Here is a 17,536-nt window from a genome sequence, read left to right as displayed (position 1 = left end):
TGCTCTGTATAATAATAACACTACTAGAATACAATATGAACTAGGATGCTATGTATAATAATAACACTGCTAGAATACAATATGAACTAGGATGCTATGTATAATAATAACACTACTAGAATACAATATGAACTAGGATGCTATGTATAATAATAACACTGCTAGAATACAACATGAACTAGGATGCTATGTATAATAATAACACTACTAGAATACAATATGAACTAAGATGCTCTGTATAATAATAACACTACTAGAATACAATATGAACTAGGATGCTCTGTATAATAATAACACTACTAGAATACAATATGAACTAGGATGCTATGTATAATAATAACACTACTAGAATACAATATGAACTAGGATGCTATGTATAATAATAACACTACTAGAATACAATATGAACTAGGATGCTATGTATAATAATAACACTACTAGAATACAATATGAACTGGGATGCTATGTATAATAATAACACTACTAGAATACAATATGAACTAGGATGCTGTGTATAATAATAACACTACTAGAATACAATATGAACTAGGATGCTGTGTATAATAATAACACTACTAGAATACAATATGAACTAGGATGCTCTGTATAATAATAACACTACTAGAATACAATATGAACTAGGATGCTCTGTATAATAATAACACTACTAGAATACAATATGAACTAGGATGCTATGTATAATAATAACACTACTAGAATACAATATGAACTAGGATGCTATGTATAATAATAACACTACTAGAATACAATATGAACTAGGATGCTATGTATAATAATAACACTACTAGAATACAATATGAACTAGGATGCTGTGTATAATAATAACACTACTAGAATACAATATGAACTAGGATGCTGTGTATAATAATAACACTACTAGAATACAATCTGAACTAGGATGCTATGTATAATAATAACACTACTAGAATACAATATGAACTAGGATGCAGCCAGTTAGGATCACAGCAAGTTATATCTACAATAACATTGTAGTGAACATAGTGAATTAGCTGAGGATCCAGTAACGCAATGCTCTGACAAGTCCAGTGAGAATTGTTGATATTAAAACACTGTCTTCCTGAGATCGACAAAACATTACTGGCGTCAGAAACATAACTGCTGATATTATAGAAACCAAGGATTACAAGATCAAACGGATTGCTATAGTCGCCCCGTGACAGAACATCACCTGTCCTTACAGGAGAATCGGGTGTCTAAACGGGTCTATACGGTATAAAACGCGTTTATAGGCGCGTTTTTACGGTAAAGTCTAACGGCTATAGGCGAGAAGACGAGTCACGTCAGCTGCTGTGGAATCGAAACTGAAAGGACCCGGTGATTCGGTCAGACCCACGCTCCACTAAGACCGTGGACGGGCTCGTTTACAGTGTACTGCGCTTACTGTCTTTTTAACTGAGGTAAAACCAATAATATAATTGCGCGTGTGTGCGTGCGTGCGTGCGTGCGTGTGTGTGTGTGTTATACAGACAGGTGATGAGAACGTAGGTGCATTGTTGTTGACATTTGTGAAAAACTAACTTTTTAAAAAAAAATATATATTGCCACCTACCTGCTCATTTCAATAATACACCTGAACAAGGGGAGCTCTGAACCCCAGGACTGGGTGCAGCAGCAGCAGGGCTAGTGTGAGTTTGTAACCCTGCTCAAACTCCTGGCTCCTGATCATTTCAATATTAATAATACTAGACTTCATTGAGGGGAGCTCTGAACCCCAGGACTGGGTGCAGCAGCAGCAGCAGCAGCAGGGCTAGTGTGAGTTTGTAACCCTGCTCAAACTCCTGGCTCCTGATCATTTCAATATTAATAATACTAGACTTCATTGAGGGGAGCTCTGAACCCCAGGACTGGGTGCAGCAGCAGGGCTAGTGTGAGTTTGTAACCCTGCTCAAACTCCTGGCTCCTGATCATTTCAATATTAATAATACTAGACTTCATTGAGGGGAGCTCTGAACCCCAGGACTGGGTGCAGCAGCAGCAGCAGCAGCAGGGCTAGTGTGAGTTTGTAACCCTGCTCAAACTCCTGGCTCCTGATCATTTCAATATTAATAATACTAGACTTCATTGAGGGGAGCTCTGAACCCCAGGACTGGGTGCAGCAGCAGCAGGGCTAGTGTGAGTTTGTAACCCTGCTCAAACTCCTGGCTCCTGATCATTTCAATATTAATAATACTAGACTTCATTGAGGGGAGCTCTGAACCCCAGGACTGGGTGCAGCAGCAGCAGCAGCAGCAGGGCTAGTGTGAGTTTGTAACCCTGCTCAAACTCCTGGCTCCTGATCATTTCAATATTAATAATAATAACAGACTTCATTGAGGGGAGCTCTGAACCCCAGGACTGGGGGCAGCAGCAGCAGGGCTAGTGTGAGTTTGTAACCCTGCTCAAACTCCTGGCTCCTGATCATTTCAATATTAATAATATTAATAATAATAATAATAATAATAATAATAATAATAATAATAATAATAATACTAGACTTCATTGAGGGGAGCTCTGAACCCCAGGACTGGGTGCAGCAGCAGCAGGGCTAGTGTGAGAGTTTCAAGCCGTGACATTTCTTCTTCCTTTTTTTTCAGGGCTGGAGAACAAGGGGGTTGTAGAGGTGTCAGATAAGAAAGAAAAGGCATCAGATTGTGGAGAAACTCTCAAACCATCTAAGTGATTCAACGAGTCAAAAAAAGCAGGACGGGACGGGGGGGGGGGATTTTAGAAAACCTGAAGATGGAAGAAATCTGTGATATTCCCGGAAAAATCTGTTCTTTCCTGTGGGGGGTCGAGGAAGGCTCCACTGCCTTGCAGATCTCCAGAAACGTTGGGTTAAAAACCAGCAAACAGGTGAACCCAGCGCTGTACGCGTTGGAGAGGACAGGGGAGCTGAAGAGGGAAGGAACAGCCCCACCACTGTGGCGCCTGTCCCCCCAGAAACGACATGCGATGGGTGGGGAGAAGGAAGGGGGAGAGGCAGGGGAGGTCCTTCACAAGCCTCCTTCTCCCAGCCCCGCACCCCCTGCTCCCATCCCTCAAGAAGGAGCCAGCGTTGACCCAGCGAGCATTTTACAAATCCTGCAGGGGGTCGGGCTTGAAAAAGGTGGGGTCCCCTGTTTCAGAATCGCCCGGGAGCTGGGGGTCCCCAAGAAAGCAGCCAACCAGGGCCTCTATCGTCTCCTGCGGGAGGGGAAGGTGTGGAAATCGGAGGGACCTCCACTGCTGTGGAGCCTCCCAGCCCTGGGGTCCCGAGGGTCCGAAAACGAGGCACCGAAAACAAGACCGGGGAAGGAAGACCTTCTGCGTGGGAGAGGAGAGATTTTGGGGAGCCGGTTCGACGGGAGCGATGATACACAGGAGGGGAGCGCAGCCCCTCAGCCTCTCTCCAAACCCCAGGATCTGATAGCTGGCGCCCCGGGACCCACAGGGAAGCCAGCTCAGTCCCCCTCGCTTTCCTCCAGCGTTCAGAGGCTGGCGCTGGGGGAAGGCAGTGTTTGCAGTGCTGGCGAGGTCCTGGAAGCCCTGGAAGCTCTAGGGCCAGGTCAGACAGCCTTGCAGGTGGCTCGGAAGCTGGGAGCAACCAAGAAGGTAGCGAACCATCAACTGTACTGTCTGGAGAAACAGGGAGCTGTGAGCAAAAACGGGGAGACGCCCCCGCGGTGGAGTCTGGCTACGGAGCCCAGAAAGAGGGCCACGGAGCCGGGAGAGGGAGAGGGGGAGAGGAGAGGTGTGTAAGGAAGCTAATGAACAATACCAATCAGTGTGGTAGTCTGGGTTCCTTTTTTGGTGATTGAAGTTGCTCATAAGTTAGACACGTGGTTAAGTGCATGGAAAACTATACAAAGAGGCGGTGTGCAATTCAATATGTTAATGTAACATTATTCAGCAGGTTGTCATTCGACTTTATGAAGCTAAATGAGTTCATTCTATAGGGGCATGCAAAACTTTTGGCCAGAGCATGTATACACACACACACACACAAACACACACACTGACACACACACACACACACATACACACACACACACACACACACACACACACACACACACACACACACACACACACACACACACATGCAAATCTATCACAACACTCCCCATTGCTTCTGTAGTTCTGATTTCCTGTGCGTCCTGAAATCAAACCGCTGGGACTGAAAATCTGGGGGTAAAACTCGGCAAATTAGCAGCGATGGTCTAACTGAATTGATGCCTTCAACAGGCCACCCGTGCAATTCATTTAAAACAGTAAAGAGAAAAGGAGCACAGAGCCACACACAGTAAAACGCAGGAGACTTTTTAGAAGTGGTTTAAGACGCCTGATTAAAGCACAGAGCGGTCTGACGTTTTCACACACGAGTGTGTTTCTATATCCCTGATTTATTAAAAAAATAATAATAATAATAATGTTTGTGTACTGGAGTCCCCCCTTAGGTATAACAGGGCTGGCAATCAGACTCCTGTTGCACAGCAGTGTGATCCATTCCAGGTTTCACTGCTACCAGCTTGATCAGCCCCAGTGTGTCTAGCTAACAAGCTCAGGTGTGTGTGATTATTAAACTCATTGAGCCCAGAAAACAGCAGAAAATATTCTCAAGAACCCTTTGCTGTCCTTACAGGTGGAGCGCAGGAGGATGAAGCAGGAGAAGGGATGGAGGAAAGCCTGGAGGCGTCTAGGAAACCAGAGCAGCCCCAGGAGGCAGAACTGCACGACTCCCGGGTCCTGCAGCTTTTCTCTGCCCAGGAGAGGGAGAGGGAGAGGGAGAGGAGGCAGAGGGGCTCCCCTGAGTCCTGGAACCTGGAGGAGGAGAGAGGGAGGGAGGAGGAGAAAGAGGAAAGTAGCGATGATGATGTGGTGGTGGAAGAGATCATTGAGGAGGGGGCCGATGATACCAAGCAAGGAGACTGAAGAATTGGGACAGACTATTTTCGGGGGGGGCGCGTGTGTTACTAACTTTATTATTTTCATTCTGTGTCTGTCAGACAATTTTTGATTTGTATTAAAGTATTTTAATGTGTGTGTGAACGTCTGTGTTATTACTGGACCTGGGAAACCAGCTGTGTGATAAAACTAGGTAAGCTTTGTGTGTGTGTGTGTGTGTGCGTGCGTGCGTGCGTGCGTGCGTGCGTGCGTGTGAACGCAGTAGGGATTCAAGGAAATGCATGCACATGGATTAGGGAGTGGTTAACATGTAGAAAACAGAAAGTACTGATTAGAGGAGAAACCTCAAAATGGAGTGAGGTAACCAGTGGTGTACCACAGGGATCAGTATTGGGTCCTCTGCTATTCCTAATCTACATTAATGATTTAGATTCTGGAATAGTAAGCAAACTTGTTAAATTTGCAGGCGTCACAAAAATAGGAGGAGTGGCAAACACTGTTGCAGCAGCAAAGGTCATTCAAAATGATCTAGACAGCATTCAGAACTGGGCAGACACATGGCAAATGACATTTAATAGAGAAAAGTGTAAGGTATTGCATGCAGGCAATACAAATGTGCATTATAAATATCATATGGGAGATAGTGAAATTGAAGAAGGAATCTATGAAAAAGACCTAGGAGTTTATGTTGACTCAGAAATGTCTTCATCTAGACAATGTGGGGAAGCTATAAAAAAAGGCCAACAAGATGCTCGGATATATTATGAGAAGTGTTGAATTTAAATCAAGGGAAGTAATGTTAAAACTTTACAATGCATTAGTAAGACCTCACCTAGAATATTGTGTTCAGTTCTGGTCACCTCGTTACAAAAAGGATATTGCTGCTCTAGAAAGAGTGCAAAGAAGAGCAACCAGAATTATCCTGTGTTTAAAAGGCATGTCGTATGCAGACAGGCTAAAAGAATTGAATCTATTCAGTCTAGAACAAAGAAGACTACGCGGTGATCTGATTCAAACATTCAAAATCCTGAAAGGTATAGACAATGTCGACCCAGGGGACTTTTTCGACCTGAAAAAAGAAACAAGGACCAGGGGTCACACATTATTATTATTATTATTTATTTCTTAGCAGACGCCCTTATCCAGGGCGACTTACAATTGTTACAAGATATCACATTATTTTTTACATACGATTACCCATTTATACAGTTGGGTTTTTACTGGAGCAATCTAGGTAAAGTACCTTGCTCAAGGGTACAGCAGCAGTGTCCCCTACCAGGGATTGAACCCACGACCCTCCAGTCAAGAGTCCAGAGCCCTAACCACTACTCCACACTGCTGCCCACACATGGAGATTAGATAAAGGGGCATTCAGAACAGAAAATAGGAGGCACTTTTTTACACAGAGAATCGTGAGGGTCTGGAACCAACTCCCCAGTAATGTTGCTGAAGCTGACACCCTGGGATCCTTCAAGAAGCTGCTTGATGAGATTCTGGGATCAATAAGCTACTAACAACCAAACGAGCAAGATGGGCTGGAATGGGGGCCTCCTCTCGTTTGGAAACTTTCTTATGTTTAACAGGGCCCCCCCCCACCCCCCCAAAAAATAAACATCTTCCCTTTAAGAAGCCGGTCGCCTGGTAAAGTCGTCATCGAGTCTCTTCCTTGCGTCGCACAATACAGGCAGATAGAGACAGAGAGGGGGCGGAAGTTCAAAACTTCAAATTGGTCCACAGTAAAAAAATAAATTAATAAAAAAACCAAACACCGCACATTGTACATCAGAAAGGTACGTCGCACGGTATGTTTTTTTTAATTGCAGGATATACTGGCTTGTCCTGGGCGGATAAGAGATTAAAAACCGGCCCTCGTTTTGCAGAGGGTCGTGTGTAAAGATTTCAATAAATAAAATAAACAACAGGACACGGTTGTGAAATTGAGGATGGTTGCCTGTCCGCTTAGGACATGTGTTATTGCACAGTGCTGCAGACTGCACGTCCATGCATGCAATCGATTGCTGCTTTTATAAAAACGCTGCTTGCATGAGCGGTCGGCGTTATATCCGCCGGCGGTGCGGATTATTAAAATCACCTACTTAAATTACACAGGCCTTTTTGCACTGCTATCAGTGGCGACGGTATGCAAGCGCGTCGTTTTTATTCATCTGATTTCTGAAAAGCAAACATTATTATAAATAACAACACCCGGCCCGGGGGAACTGGTTCGGCTGAAATAAAATAAAATTATGAATGAATGAATGAATGAATGAATGAATGGATGGATGAAATAATACTTCGTGCAGAACCGTCAAAATTTGTCTTTCGTTTCGCGCCGGCCAATAACCAATATTTATTATCAGTTATTTATTTGTATATGTTTTTTTTTGCCAGTGTAGTGCCTAAATTAAAAAAAATGAAACGTGTCTGTTTATTTATTTATTTATCTATGTATGTATGTGTGTATGTATTTATGTATGTGTGTATGTATTTCTGTATGTGTGTATGTATGTGTGTATGTATTTCTGTATGTATCGCTGTTTCTAAGCGTGGTTAAGCCCGGTTTAATGTCCAAGGTTAGTCGAAAGCGTGTCAGGTTTGATGCCCCAGTGTGTCTAGCTAATTCTTCTTTATTGTATTACAATTATTATTGTATATAATTACAATTTGTAGTCTAAATAAACCGCGCCTTTCGCTGGGAGCTGAGAGAAGAGCTATAGAAAAGAGACTGTAGAAGAATATTAACATTTAATATTGTGTTTTTTGTTTTGTTTTTAATTAGATTTAAGAACCACAGAGTTTATAATTCAGAGATGATGATTTGGGACCGTCTAGCTTGTAATATTGCCAAGAAGTGCTTTTATTCCGTGTGTGACATCCTCGTTAAGTTATTTATAATTCCAAGGATTTTTTTTTTAAAAATGCACAATTAATATATATTTTTTTTTCCGTTAACAATGTTGCTTTTTTAATGTTGTCTTTTGAATTGAATGTTTGGGCTTCAAATTGATTTTATTATTATTATTATTATTATTATTATTATTATTATTATTATTATTACAAACGCATACTTTACGATATAGACGATGTCGACCCAGGACTTTTTTGACCTGAAAAAAGAAACAAGGACCAGGGGTCGCAAACGGAGATTAGATAAAGGGGCATTCAGAACAGAAAATAGGAGGCACTTTTTTACACAGAGAATTGTGAGGTTCTGGAACCAACTCCCCAGTAATGTTGTTGAAGCCGACACCCTGGGATCCTTCAAGAAGCTGCTTGATGAGATTCTGGGATCAATAAGCTACTAACAACCAAACGGGCAAGATGGGCTGAATGGGGCCTCCTCTCGTTTGTAAACTTTCTTATGATCTTACGATTCCGATCTGTTCAAGCCTTATTAAACACAACGGCGGGGTTTCTGGCGACCTCTGGCGGCTGGATGCGTGTCAGCGCAAGTTTCTGTTCTGAAGAAGGAACTTTATTACAGAATAGAAAGCGAAACTCGTAAACAGCAGACCCGAAATCTGACTTTCGGTATTTCAGTAACAGTTAAGGAAATTTGCAAACCACGAGAGCGCTTGGTTTTGTTGTTCCCCGTCGGAATGATAGATAGCTTTAATTTTAACGCCGTCTCTTCTGCTTAGTTGGAGACAACTGGAAACCAGCGAATTCTGATGTAATATGAAATGAAACTGCAGAGCTGCTACAGCCGGTGATTAAATTCAGCTTTTTTTGACAACATCCGCCGATATTTTTGATGTATATTTATATCTTGTATTATAATAATAATTTTAGGACTTCTAAGAAAAACGTGCGCTTGTGTGTCTGGTTTAAGAGCGATACCAGGTAAGCGACCTAAATTCCCTGTGTGTTGTTTTATTAGTTTTGTTTCATGGCTTCACCTTGGTGAATGAGGCGTGAAGCGTCACAACCCCTGCTTGCTGGTTTCGTTGCTGGTTTCGGGTATTTTTCGAATTAGTAGATGGGGCTTTTTTTTTTCTTCGTCTACCGTCATTTTAAAATAAAAACAAAACAAAAAACCCGCTATGCGTTATAAATTTAAACGTGCCTGTTGATCAATGATACGTGCTTGTCGTGTGATGTCTTTATGCAAACACACTCATTCAAGAGAATTGTAGAATCGTTTCGTTTTAAGGTTTTTGTTTTAACTTGACCTGTTGCACGGGTTTATATATATGAATGTATTTGTATTTGCTTGCGATTGTAAGTCGCCCTGGATAAGGGCGTCTGCTAAGAAATAAATAATAATATAAATTTCACCCAGTCCAGGTTTCACTGCTACCAGCTTGATCAGCCCTCAGTGTGTCTAGGTAACAAGCTCAGGTGTGTCTGATTACACTATGTAACACAATTTTTGTTCCTGGGTAGTAACTGTTATTTCCTAATTGCTTATGCCTCAAAAGTATAGAAAATGACTATTATTCCCCACAAACTTTGCTTTTGTGACCGGACAGTGATATTTTGAAATTTACCTATTTCCAATGAGAAAACGGGCGAATTTGTGTCTTTTTGTTCACATAAAGTCAGAAAAAAACAACATATGAATCCAAATTAACATGTATTTATACTAAAGTAATACAAAAATGACTACAAAAGATTTAGAAGTGAGTAGTTTTTCGAGATTTACGATTATACTGTAAATCACTTTCACGAATCAGCCCCCAAATGTAGTCTCCCATCATGTTCTCGTTATACTGTCCTTGGTAGCGGCGTTCAAAGTCCAGGATATCCTGGTGGAAGCGCTCGCCTTGCTCCTCCGAGTACGCTCCCATGTTCTCCTTGAATTTATCAAGATGAGCATCAAGGATATGGACTTTGAGGGACATCCTACAGCCCATTGTGCCGTAGTTCTTCACCAGAGTCTCAACCAGCTCCACATAGTTTTCAGCCTTGTGATTGCCCAGGAAGCCCCGAACCACTGCGACAAAGCTGTTCCAAGCCGCTTTCTCCTTACTAGTGAGCTTCTTGGGGAATTCATTGCACTCCAGGATCTTCTTTATCTGTGGTCCGACGAAGACACCGGCTTTGACCTTTGCCTCAGACAGCTTAGGGAAGAAGTCTTGAAGGTACTTGAAGGCTGCCGACTCCTTATCTAGAGCTCTGACAAATTGTTTCATAAGGCCCAATTTGATGTGCAGTGGTGGCATCAGCACCTTCCGGGGGTCCACCAGTGGCTCCCACTTGACGTTGTTCCTCCCCACAGAGAACTCGGTCCGCTGTGGCCAGTCCCGCCTGTGGTAGTGCGCCTTGGTGTCCCTGCTGTCCCAAAGGCAAAGATAGCAGGGAAACTTGGTAAAACCGCCTTGGAGACCCATCAGGAATGCCACCATTTTGAAGTCTCCTATGACCTTGATGCCATCTCAGAAAAAATGCAGATATGTATCCACTTAGGCAGCTGGAACTAAACTGAACTGGTGGGCTTAAGGCCCCTGTATTTATACTATAATAATTATAATAATACTATTGACATTACTGGAAAGTTCTAGAAAGTTCTAGAAGTTACTCCAAGTTTACTCTGCACTGAATCTATCTGGAATGTTCTGGAAAATAGGTAAATTTCAAAATATCACTGTCCTGGTCACAAAAGCAAAGTTTGTGGGGAATAATAGCCATTTTCTATACTTTTGAGGCATAAGCAATTAGGAAATAACACTTACTACCCAGGAACCAAAAAAAAAAAAAAAATTGTTACACAGTGTTATTAAACTCCTAGTGGAACCAGGACTGGATCACACTGCTGGAGCGGGAGTCTCATACCTATTCATGATTACTACATGATTCTTCATAGATTACTTGCTACTCTGGCACTATGCTGACGTTTTTATATACTTCCGGTAGACTTGTTTTAATTTTATATATATATTATTTTGTAGTTTCTTTCATTATATGATCTGAAATAAAAGATCTAAATTATATATATATATATAATATAAAGAACGCATACTGTGCAATACTATATGGGTTTCACAGCTCAATAAAATATTATTATTATTATTATTATTATTATTATTATTATTATTATTATTATTATTATTATTATTATTAATAATAATATTGCAATGATCAGGAGCCAGGAGTTTGAGCAGGGTTAGAAACTCACACTAGCCCTGCTGCTGCTGCTGCTGCACCCAGTCCTGGGGTTCAGAGCTCCCCTCAATGAAGTCTATTATTATTAATATTGAAATGATCAGGAGCCAGGAGTTTGAGCAGGGTTAGAAACTCACACTAGCCCTGCTGCTGCTGCTGCACCCAGTCCTGGGGTTCAGAGCTCCCCTCAATGAAGTCTAGTATTATTAATATTGAAATGATCAGGAGCCAGGAGTTTGAGCAGGGTTAGAAACTCACACTAGCCCTGCTGCTGCTGCTGCACCCAGTCCTGGGGTTCAGAGCTCCCCTCAATGAAGTCTATTATTATTAATATTGAAATGATCAGGAGCCAGGAGTTTGAGCAGGGTTAGAAACTCACACTCGCCCTGCTGCTGCTGCTGCTGCTGCTGCACCCAGTCCTGGGGTTCAGAGCTCCCCTTCATTCCACTACAGTAAATAGTAGTGAGATAACTACAGTCCTGTATGCGGGTCCATGAAGTAACCAAGACTTCCGCTGCACAGCAGTGTGATCCAGTCCTGGTTTCACTAGGAGTTTAATAATCAGACACACCTGAGCTTGTTGCCTAGACACACTGGGGCTGATCAAGCTGGTAGTAAAACCTGGCCTGGGTGACGCTGCTGTGCAGTAGGAGTCTTGCTGCCGTGCCTGCGAGTCCTCTGTGTATCTCTCTGTTTTAATTGTTCTCCTCTCTTCTCTTCCCCGGAGCTAGCGAGGGCAGCGCCGCTGACAGACAGACTCCTCGTTCTCTCTGGGCAGCGCGGGCGCGTTATGAACAGGGGTGGAGGCAACGCCAGAACACCCCGCCCTCCCTCCGCCTGCCAGCGCCGCCAGCCAACCCGCTGGCACCAACAGAACCAGCACAGCAGCTGGGCCAACCAGAACCAGCGCCCCCCGCCTCCTCTCTCCTACAGCAGCCAGCCTCCCCCGAGCCCCGCCCCCGACCCGGAATTCCAGAGAAAGCAGGTCCAGTTCTTGACGGGTCAGAACTACGAGGCCCCTCAGTTCTGGAGACAGCCTGGCACCCCAAGTCTTGAGCCTGGTAGGAAAGCTCTGTACGACAGAGGGGGTCCCAGTCACCCTCCTGCTTCCTCTACTGCTCAGCCTCCGAGATACCCAGCTTCTCCGAACCAGAGCCCTAATAACTCCTACAGCCACCCCCACCCTCACCACCACCCCTACCCCCAGCCTCAGCCTGGAGCCCCCCGATACTGCCCCCCACCGAAAAGCTACGTCCGCCCCCCGCGCCAGTTCTTCCACCAGAACCACTACGTTCAAAACCAGAAGGGGCCGCCCCCCTCCAACGTCCGATCGCTGACCGCCGGCTTTCGGAACCTGAGCTTGGGTCCCGGGAGAGACGTCCGGCAGGAGATCCTGACGGTTTTGGGGCGCCTCCGTCCTGGGGAGACCTTGCCAGCCCGCTCGGTCGCCAAGCAGCTGGGAATCAAGAAGAAGGAGGCGAATCATTATCTGTACAAGCTAGAGGGGGAAGGGAGAGCCAGGAAACAGGACGAGAGCCCCCCGAATTGGAGCCTGGTGGCTGGGGAGGCGAGTGGCGGCAGCAGCGACCGCGGGAGCGGGAGATTCGGTAACGAGGGTTCGGCAGACCCGAGGGGTGCGGTCAACAGGCCTGACATCAGAAACAGGGAGTCTGTCTGCGTGGAAGAAGAGAGAGGAGATTGCGAGGCGGAATTAGAAGGCAGCGCCTTCAGCGAAGGAGAAGAAGACTTGGAAGAAAGTTCATCCGAAGAAGAAGAAGACGAGGAGGAGGACTTCAACATGGCTGAAACTCGGGAGCGGATCTGCGAGTATCTGTACAAGTCCGGCATGTCCACCCCGCTGGTCATCGCCAAAAACCTGGGGCTCCGGACCGCAAAGCAGGTGAACCCCTCGCTCTACTACCTGGAGAAGAAGGGAGAGGTGAAGAAGGACGCGGGCGCCAGCCCCCCAGCCTGGGACCTGAGCGACAAGAAGAGGGAGCTCATGGATCGGCACAGGAGAGCCGGGCTCGAACCCGCCACCGACCCCCCGCCGCCCTGCCAGGGGATCCTGGGGCCGCGTTCGGAGAGCGAGGCGGGGAACGGGGCGCCAGAAGAAGAGGAGGAGGGAGAGATGGAACTGCCGGCTTTGGAGCAGGATCCCAGGGCTTCCGATTCTGATTCGGTCCCTCCAGACCCCCAGCCCCGCCCCCAGTCTCAACAGCCCCGCCCCCAGTTCCCGCCCCCCTCCTCCGCCTCACTCCTTCTACGACAGCGCGGAGAACGGGCAGTGGGCCTCGGATGACATCCCGGAGTTTCTGAACGCGATCGGGGCGGGCGGGGGGGCCGGGGGGGCGGGCGGCATCGCTCAGGAGCCGGGCCCGGGGGAGAAGCTGCTGGAGCTCCGGGGGAAGAACCCGGTGAGCGGGCTGATTGAGTTCGCACAGCACACGGGCCAGAACTGCGACTTCCATCTGCTGGAGCAGAGCGGACCCTCCCACGACCCACGGTGAGACAGAGAGAGAGAGAGAGAGACTGTGTCTCTGTGACTGTGTGTGTTTGATTGTGTATTTGTGACTGTGTGTGTCTCTTGTGATTCTGTGTCTCTTGTGACTGTGTGGTGTGTGTGTGTGTGTGTCAGTGTGTGTGTGTGTGTCAGTGTGTTTCTATGTCTGTGTGTGGTTAGTATAACCTGACTCCTCTCTCTCTCTCTCCCTCTCTCTCTCCCTCTCCATCTCCCTCTCCTCTCCTCCCTCTCTCCCCTCCTCCCTCTCTCGCCCTCTCCCTGTCTCCTCTCTCCTCTCCCTCTCCCCCTCTCTCCCCTCTCTCCTCCCCTCCCTCCCTGTCTCTCTCTCTCCCTCTCTCTTCTCTCCCCTCTCTCCTCCTCTCTCTCTCTCTCACCTCTCTCCCCTCTCTCCTCCCCTCCCTCCCTGTCTCTCTCTCTCCCTCCCTCTCTCTCTCCCTCTCTCTCTCCCTCTCCCTCTCTCTTCTCTCCCCTCTCTCCTCCTCTCTCCCTCTCTCGTCCTCCCTCTCTCTCTCTCCTCTCTTCCCTCTCCCCCCTCCTCTCTCTCTCCTCCCCTCCCTCCCTCCCTCTCTCTTCTCTCCCCTCTCTCCTCCTCTCTCTCTCTCTCTCTCTCTCTCCCCTCTCTCCTCCCCTCCCCTCCCTCCCTCTCTCTCTCTCTCTCTCCTCTCCCCTCTCTCCTCCCCTCCCTCCCTCTCTCTCGCCCTCCCTCTCTCTCTCTCTCTCTCTCCTCTCTTCCCTATCCCCCCTCCTCTCCCCTCCCTCCCTCTCTCCCTCCCCCTCTCTCTCTCTCCCTCTCCCAGGTTCCGGATGCAGGTGGTCCTGGGGGGCCGCAGGTTCCCGGTGGCCGAGGCGTCCAGCAAGAAGACGTCGAAGAAGGACGCGGCGGCCATAGCGATGAGGGTCCTGCTGAGAGAGGCGGGGGGCGGAGGGGGCGACGAGACCCCCGGGAACCAAACGCACTCCCCGGAGACCTCTGCAGCACCAATCGAGCCCGTGAGTGAGGGAGAGGGAGGGAGGGAGGGAGGGGGTGAAAGGCATCCATCCATCCATTTTAGACAAAGTAACACAGGGAAGAAAAGACAACAAGTGTTGAATTGACAGCAGGACTGGAAGAAGGCTTAACTGTCGTTGTCCATCCATCAGCAATGATCAGGAGCCAGGAGTTTGAGCAGGGTTACAAACTCACACTAGCCCTGCTGCTGCTGCTGCTGCTGCACCCAGTCCTGGGGTTCAGAGCTCCCCTCAATGAAGTCTCTGTTTTAATTGTTCTCCTCTCTTCTCTTGTCCATCCATCAGCAGTCTGAAGCACCTTTGACCATTGTTCCACAGTCCAGCTTCGGTGTTCTTGTGCATGTTTTAGCCTTTTTAGTCTTGTTCCCCTTTCTTAACAGAGGTATTCTTACTGCAACACATGCTTTCAGTCCTGATCTCAAGAGTGATCTTCGTACTGTTGATGTGATGGACAATGACACCTGTGCCTTCTGCCAGTTCTGTTGTCAAGTCACCCCCCTAGTCTCTGGAAGTCGCTTTGGATAGAAGCGTCTACTGAATTAATAATAATACTGCTGTTCTTGTTTTTCTGCTGTTTCTCCTCCCCTCCTCTAGGTGGCGGAGGCGGACCCTGACCCTGTCCAGTCCACCAGGTGTGTGCCGATCGGGAAGAATCCCGTCAGCATGCTCATGGAGTACGGACAGAAATCGGGGAACTCCTGCGAGTTCCTCTCGGTGTCGCAGTCGGGACCCGCACACGACCCCCGGTACAGCAGACCCTCCCCCTGTCTGTCTCTCTGTGGCTCTCCCTGGCTCTCTCTGTGTGTCTCTCCCTCTCTCTCTCCCTCTCTCTCTCTCTCTCTCTCTCTCTCTCTCCCCGTCTCTCTGTCCCTGTTTTTAATTCACGTTCTGTCTGTGTCTCCTGTTCTAAGCGCTGTCCTGTCCCACTGTCTCCAGTTCCTGTTCTGAGCTGTCCCCTCCCTGTTCCAGGTTCACTTTCCGGGTGCGTGTCGGGGAGCAGCTCTTCCCCCCTGTGGTAGCGAACAACAAGAAGCTGGCCAGGCAGCTCTCCGCGGAGGCAGCAGTGCAGGTCCTGATGGAGGAGAACCCCCAAAACTTCTTCACAGTCAAGGTAGAGAGAGCCCCCCCTCCCAGACAGGGCCCCCCCCCCCTCCCAGACAGGAGCCCCCCCCCTCCCAGACAGGCCCCCCCCTCCCCTCCCAGACAGGGCCCCCCCCTACCCTAACATGTGCATATTAAAAACCAAGAAATATTATTATTATTATTATTATTATTATTATTATTATTATTATTATTCCTCCGCACAGCAGCATCTTTAAATGCAAAGAAATATGATATCTCGTAACATTATGTTCACTTTATATTCATGTTAATGATTTATTCTCCATCGAAAATTGACAACCAAGAGATACATCTCCCAACTTTTATATTCCTCTTCATATCATTCATTCTCCTTCCCCACGCAGCAGCAGCAGCAGCAGCATCAGGTAAGCTTCGAGCCCCAGGCCCCAGCCCCCACGCTGAGCCCCTGCCCCTCGCTGGCCCCCCTGACCGTGCAGGAGCTGGAAGCGGCCCACGCGGCCGGGGTCGGTGACCTCATCAACTACCTCAACAAGAACGCCATCAGCGGCCTGCTGGAGTACGCGCGCTCCAAAGGGTTCGCCGCTGAGATCAAGCTGGTGCATCAAGCAGGACCGCCGCACGACCCCAAGTAAGGACAGAACAACAAAACACTCCCACAGTGAGGTGTGAGAGCCAGCACAGCGACAGCATGAGCGAAGCACAGGGGAGCGTTGTGAAACAGAGAGAGGGGTGGTGAAGCAGAGGGAAGCATTGCAAAGCACAGAGAGGTCTGGTAAAGCATAGGGAAGCATTGTAAAGCACAGAGAGGTCTGGTAAAGCATAGGGAAGCATTGTAAAGCACAGAGAGGTCTGGTAAAGCATAGGGATGCATTGTAAAGCACAGAGAGGTCTGGTAAAGCATAGGGAAGCATTGTAAAGCACAGAGAGGTCTTGTAAAGCATAGGGAAGCATTGTAAAGCACAGAGAGGTCTGGTAAAGCATAGGGAAGCATTGTAAAGCACAGAGAGGTCTGGTAAAGCATAGGGAAGCATTGTAAAGCACAGAGAGGTCTGGTAAAGCATAGGGAAGCATTGTAAAGCACAGAGAGGTCTGGTAAAGCATAGGGAAGCATTGTAAAGCACAGAGAGGTCTGGTAAAGCATAGGGAAGCATTGTAAAGCACAGAGAGGTCTGGTAAAGCATGGGGAAGCATTGTAAAGCACAGAGAGGTGTGGTAAAGCATAGGGAAGCATTGTAAAGCACAGAGAGGTCTGGTAAAGCACAGGGAAGCATTGTAAAGCACAGAGAGGTATGGTAAAGTATAGAGAAGCATTGTAAAGCACAGAGAGGTATTGTAAAGCATTTTAAAAAACAGGGTAAACTAACCCTTATAAAAGTGTCCCACAGTAAAAGCACAGCACGGTGTAATAAAGCACAGTGACAGCATGGGAAAGCACCTGGGGGGAAAAAAAACACCAGTAAATGTTTCTTTGTGTGTGTATGTGTGTGTCTATATATATATGTGTGTGAATATATTAAAGAAAACATGTAAATGATAGTGTACAGCTGTGACCAAAAGGGATGGGAATCAGACTCCCGCTGCACAGCACTGTGATCCAGTCCAGGTTTCACTAGGAGTTTAATAATCAGACACACCTGAGCTTGTTAGCTAGACACACTGGGGCTGATCAAGCTGGTAGCAGTAAAACCTGGACTGGGTGACGCTGCTGTGCAGCAGGAGTCTGATTCCCATCCACGCGCATTTTAATGGAGTCAGCAATTTGCTCGGGACAATAACTTTTCACTCCCCTCTTTTTCTCTTTCTCTCTCTCTTTCTCTCTCCTTCTCATCTCTCTCCCCCCACCCCTCCTCAGATTCACGTACCAGGCGAAGGTTGGGGGTCGCTGGTTCCCCCCTGTGTGTGCCAACAACA

The 17,536-nt window shown here is 47.0% G+C and overlaps 2 protein-coding genes across 2 annotated transcripts in view; both read left to right on the top strand.

Annotated features, from left to right (window-relative positions):
* Nucleotides 1-2,739: 2,739 nt before the first annotated feature.
* Nucleotides 2,740-5,041, top strand: LOC131703226 (double-stranded RNA-specific adenosine deaminase-like). Its single transcript, XM_059006239.1, has 2 exons — nt 2,740-3,751; nt 4,643-5,041. The coding sequence occupies exons 1-2, from the start codon at nt 2,761-2,763 to the stop codon at nt 4,930-4,932; spliced, it is 1,281 nt and encodes a 426-aa protein (XP_058862222.1). The 5' UTR covers nt 2,740-2,760; the 3' UTR covers nt 4,933-5,041.
* A 1,511-nt stretch (nt 5,042-6,552) lies between these two features.
* The window catches only part of LOC117395220 (double-stranded RNA-specific adenosine deaminase), a 20,992-nt gene continuing 10,008 nt past the window's right edge, over nt 6,553-17,536 (top strand). Inside the window, exons 1-8 of the mRNA XM_059006259.1 lie at nt 6,553-6,695; nt 11,742-13,035; nt 13,223-13,516; nt 14,332-14,524; nt 15,137-15,288; nt 15,512-15,653; nt 16,009-16,253; nt 17,478-17,536. The exon at nt 17,478-17,536 is cut by the window's right edge and continues 95 nt beyond it. Of these exons, the coding sequence (XP_058862242.1) occupies nt 11,801-13,035; nt 13,223-13,516; nt 14,332-14,524; nt 15,137-15,288; nt 15,512-15,653; nt 16,009-16,253; nt 17,478-17,536 (2,320 nt within the window). The 5' untranslated portion in view covers nt 6,553-6,695; nt 11,742-11,800. The remainder of the gene's footprint in view (nt 6,696-11,741; nt 13,036-13,222; nt 13,517-14,331; nt 14,525-15,136; nt 15,289-15,511; nt 15,654-16,008; nt 16,254-17,477) is intronic.

This window comes from Acipenser ruthenus, chromosome 32 (genome assembly GCF_902713425.1).
Source record: "Acipenser ruthenus chromosome 32, fAciRut3.2 maternal haplotype, whole genome shotgun sequence".
Taxonomy (NCBI): Eukaryota; Metazoa; Chordata; class Actinopteri; order Acipenseriformes; family Acipenseridae; genus Acipenser; species Acipenser ruthenus.
The sequence above is the reverse complement of the archived record's forward strand: the minus strand, read 5'-3'. Positions and strand labels throughout refer to the sequence as shown.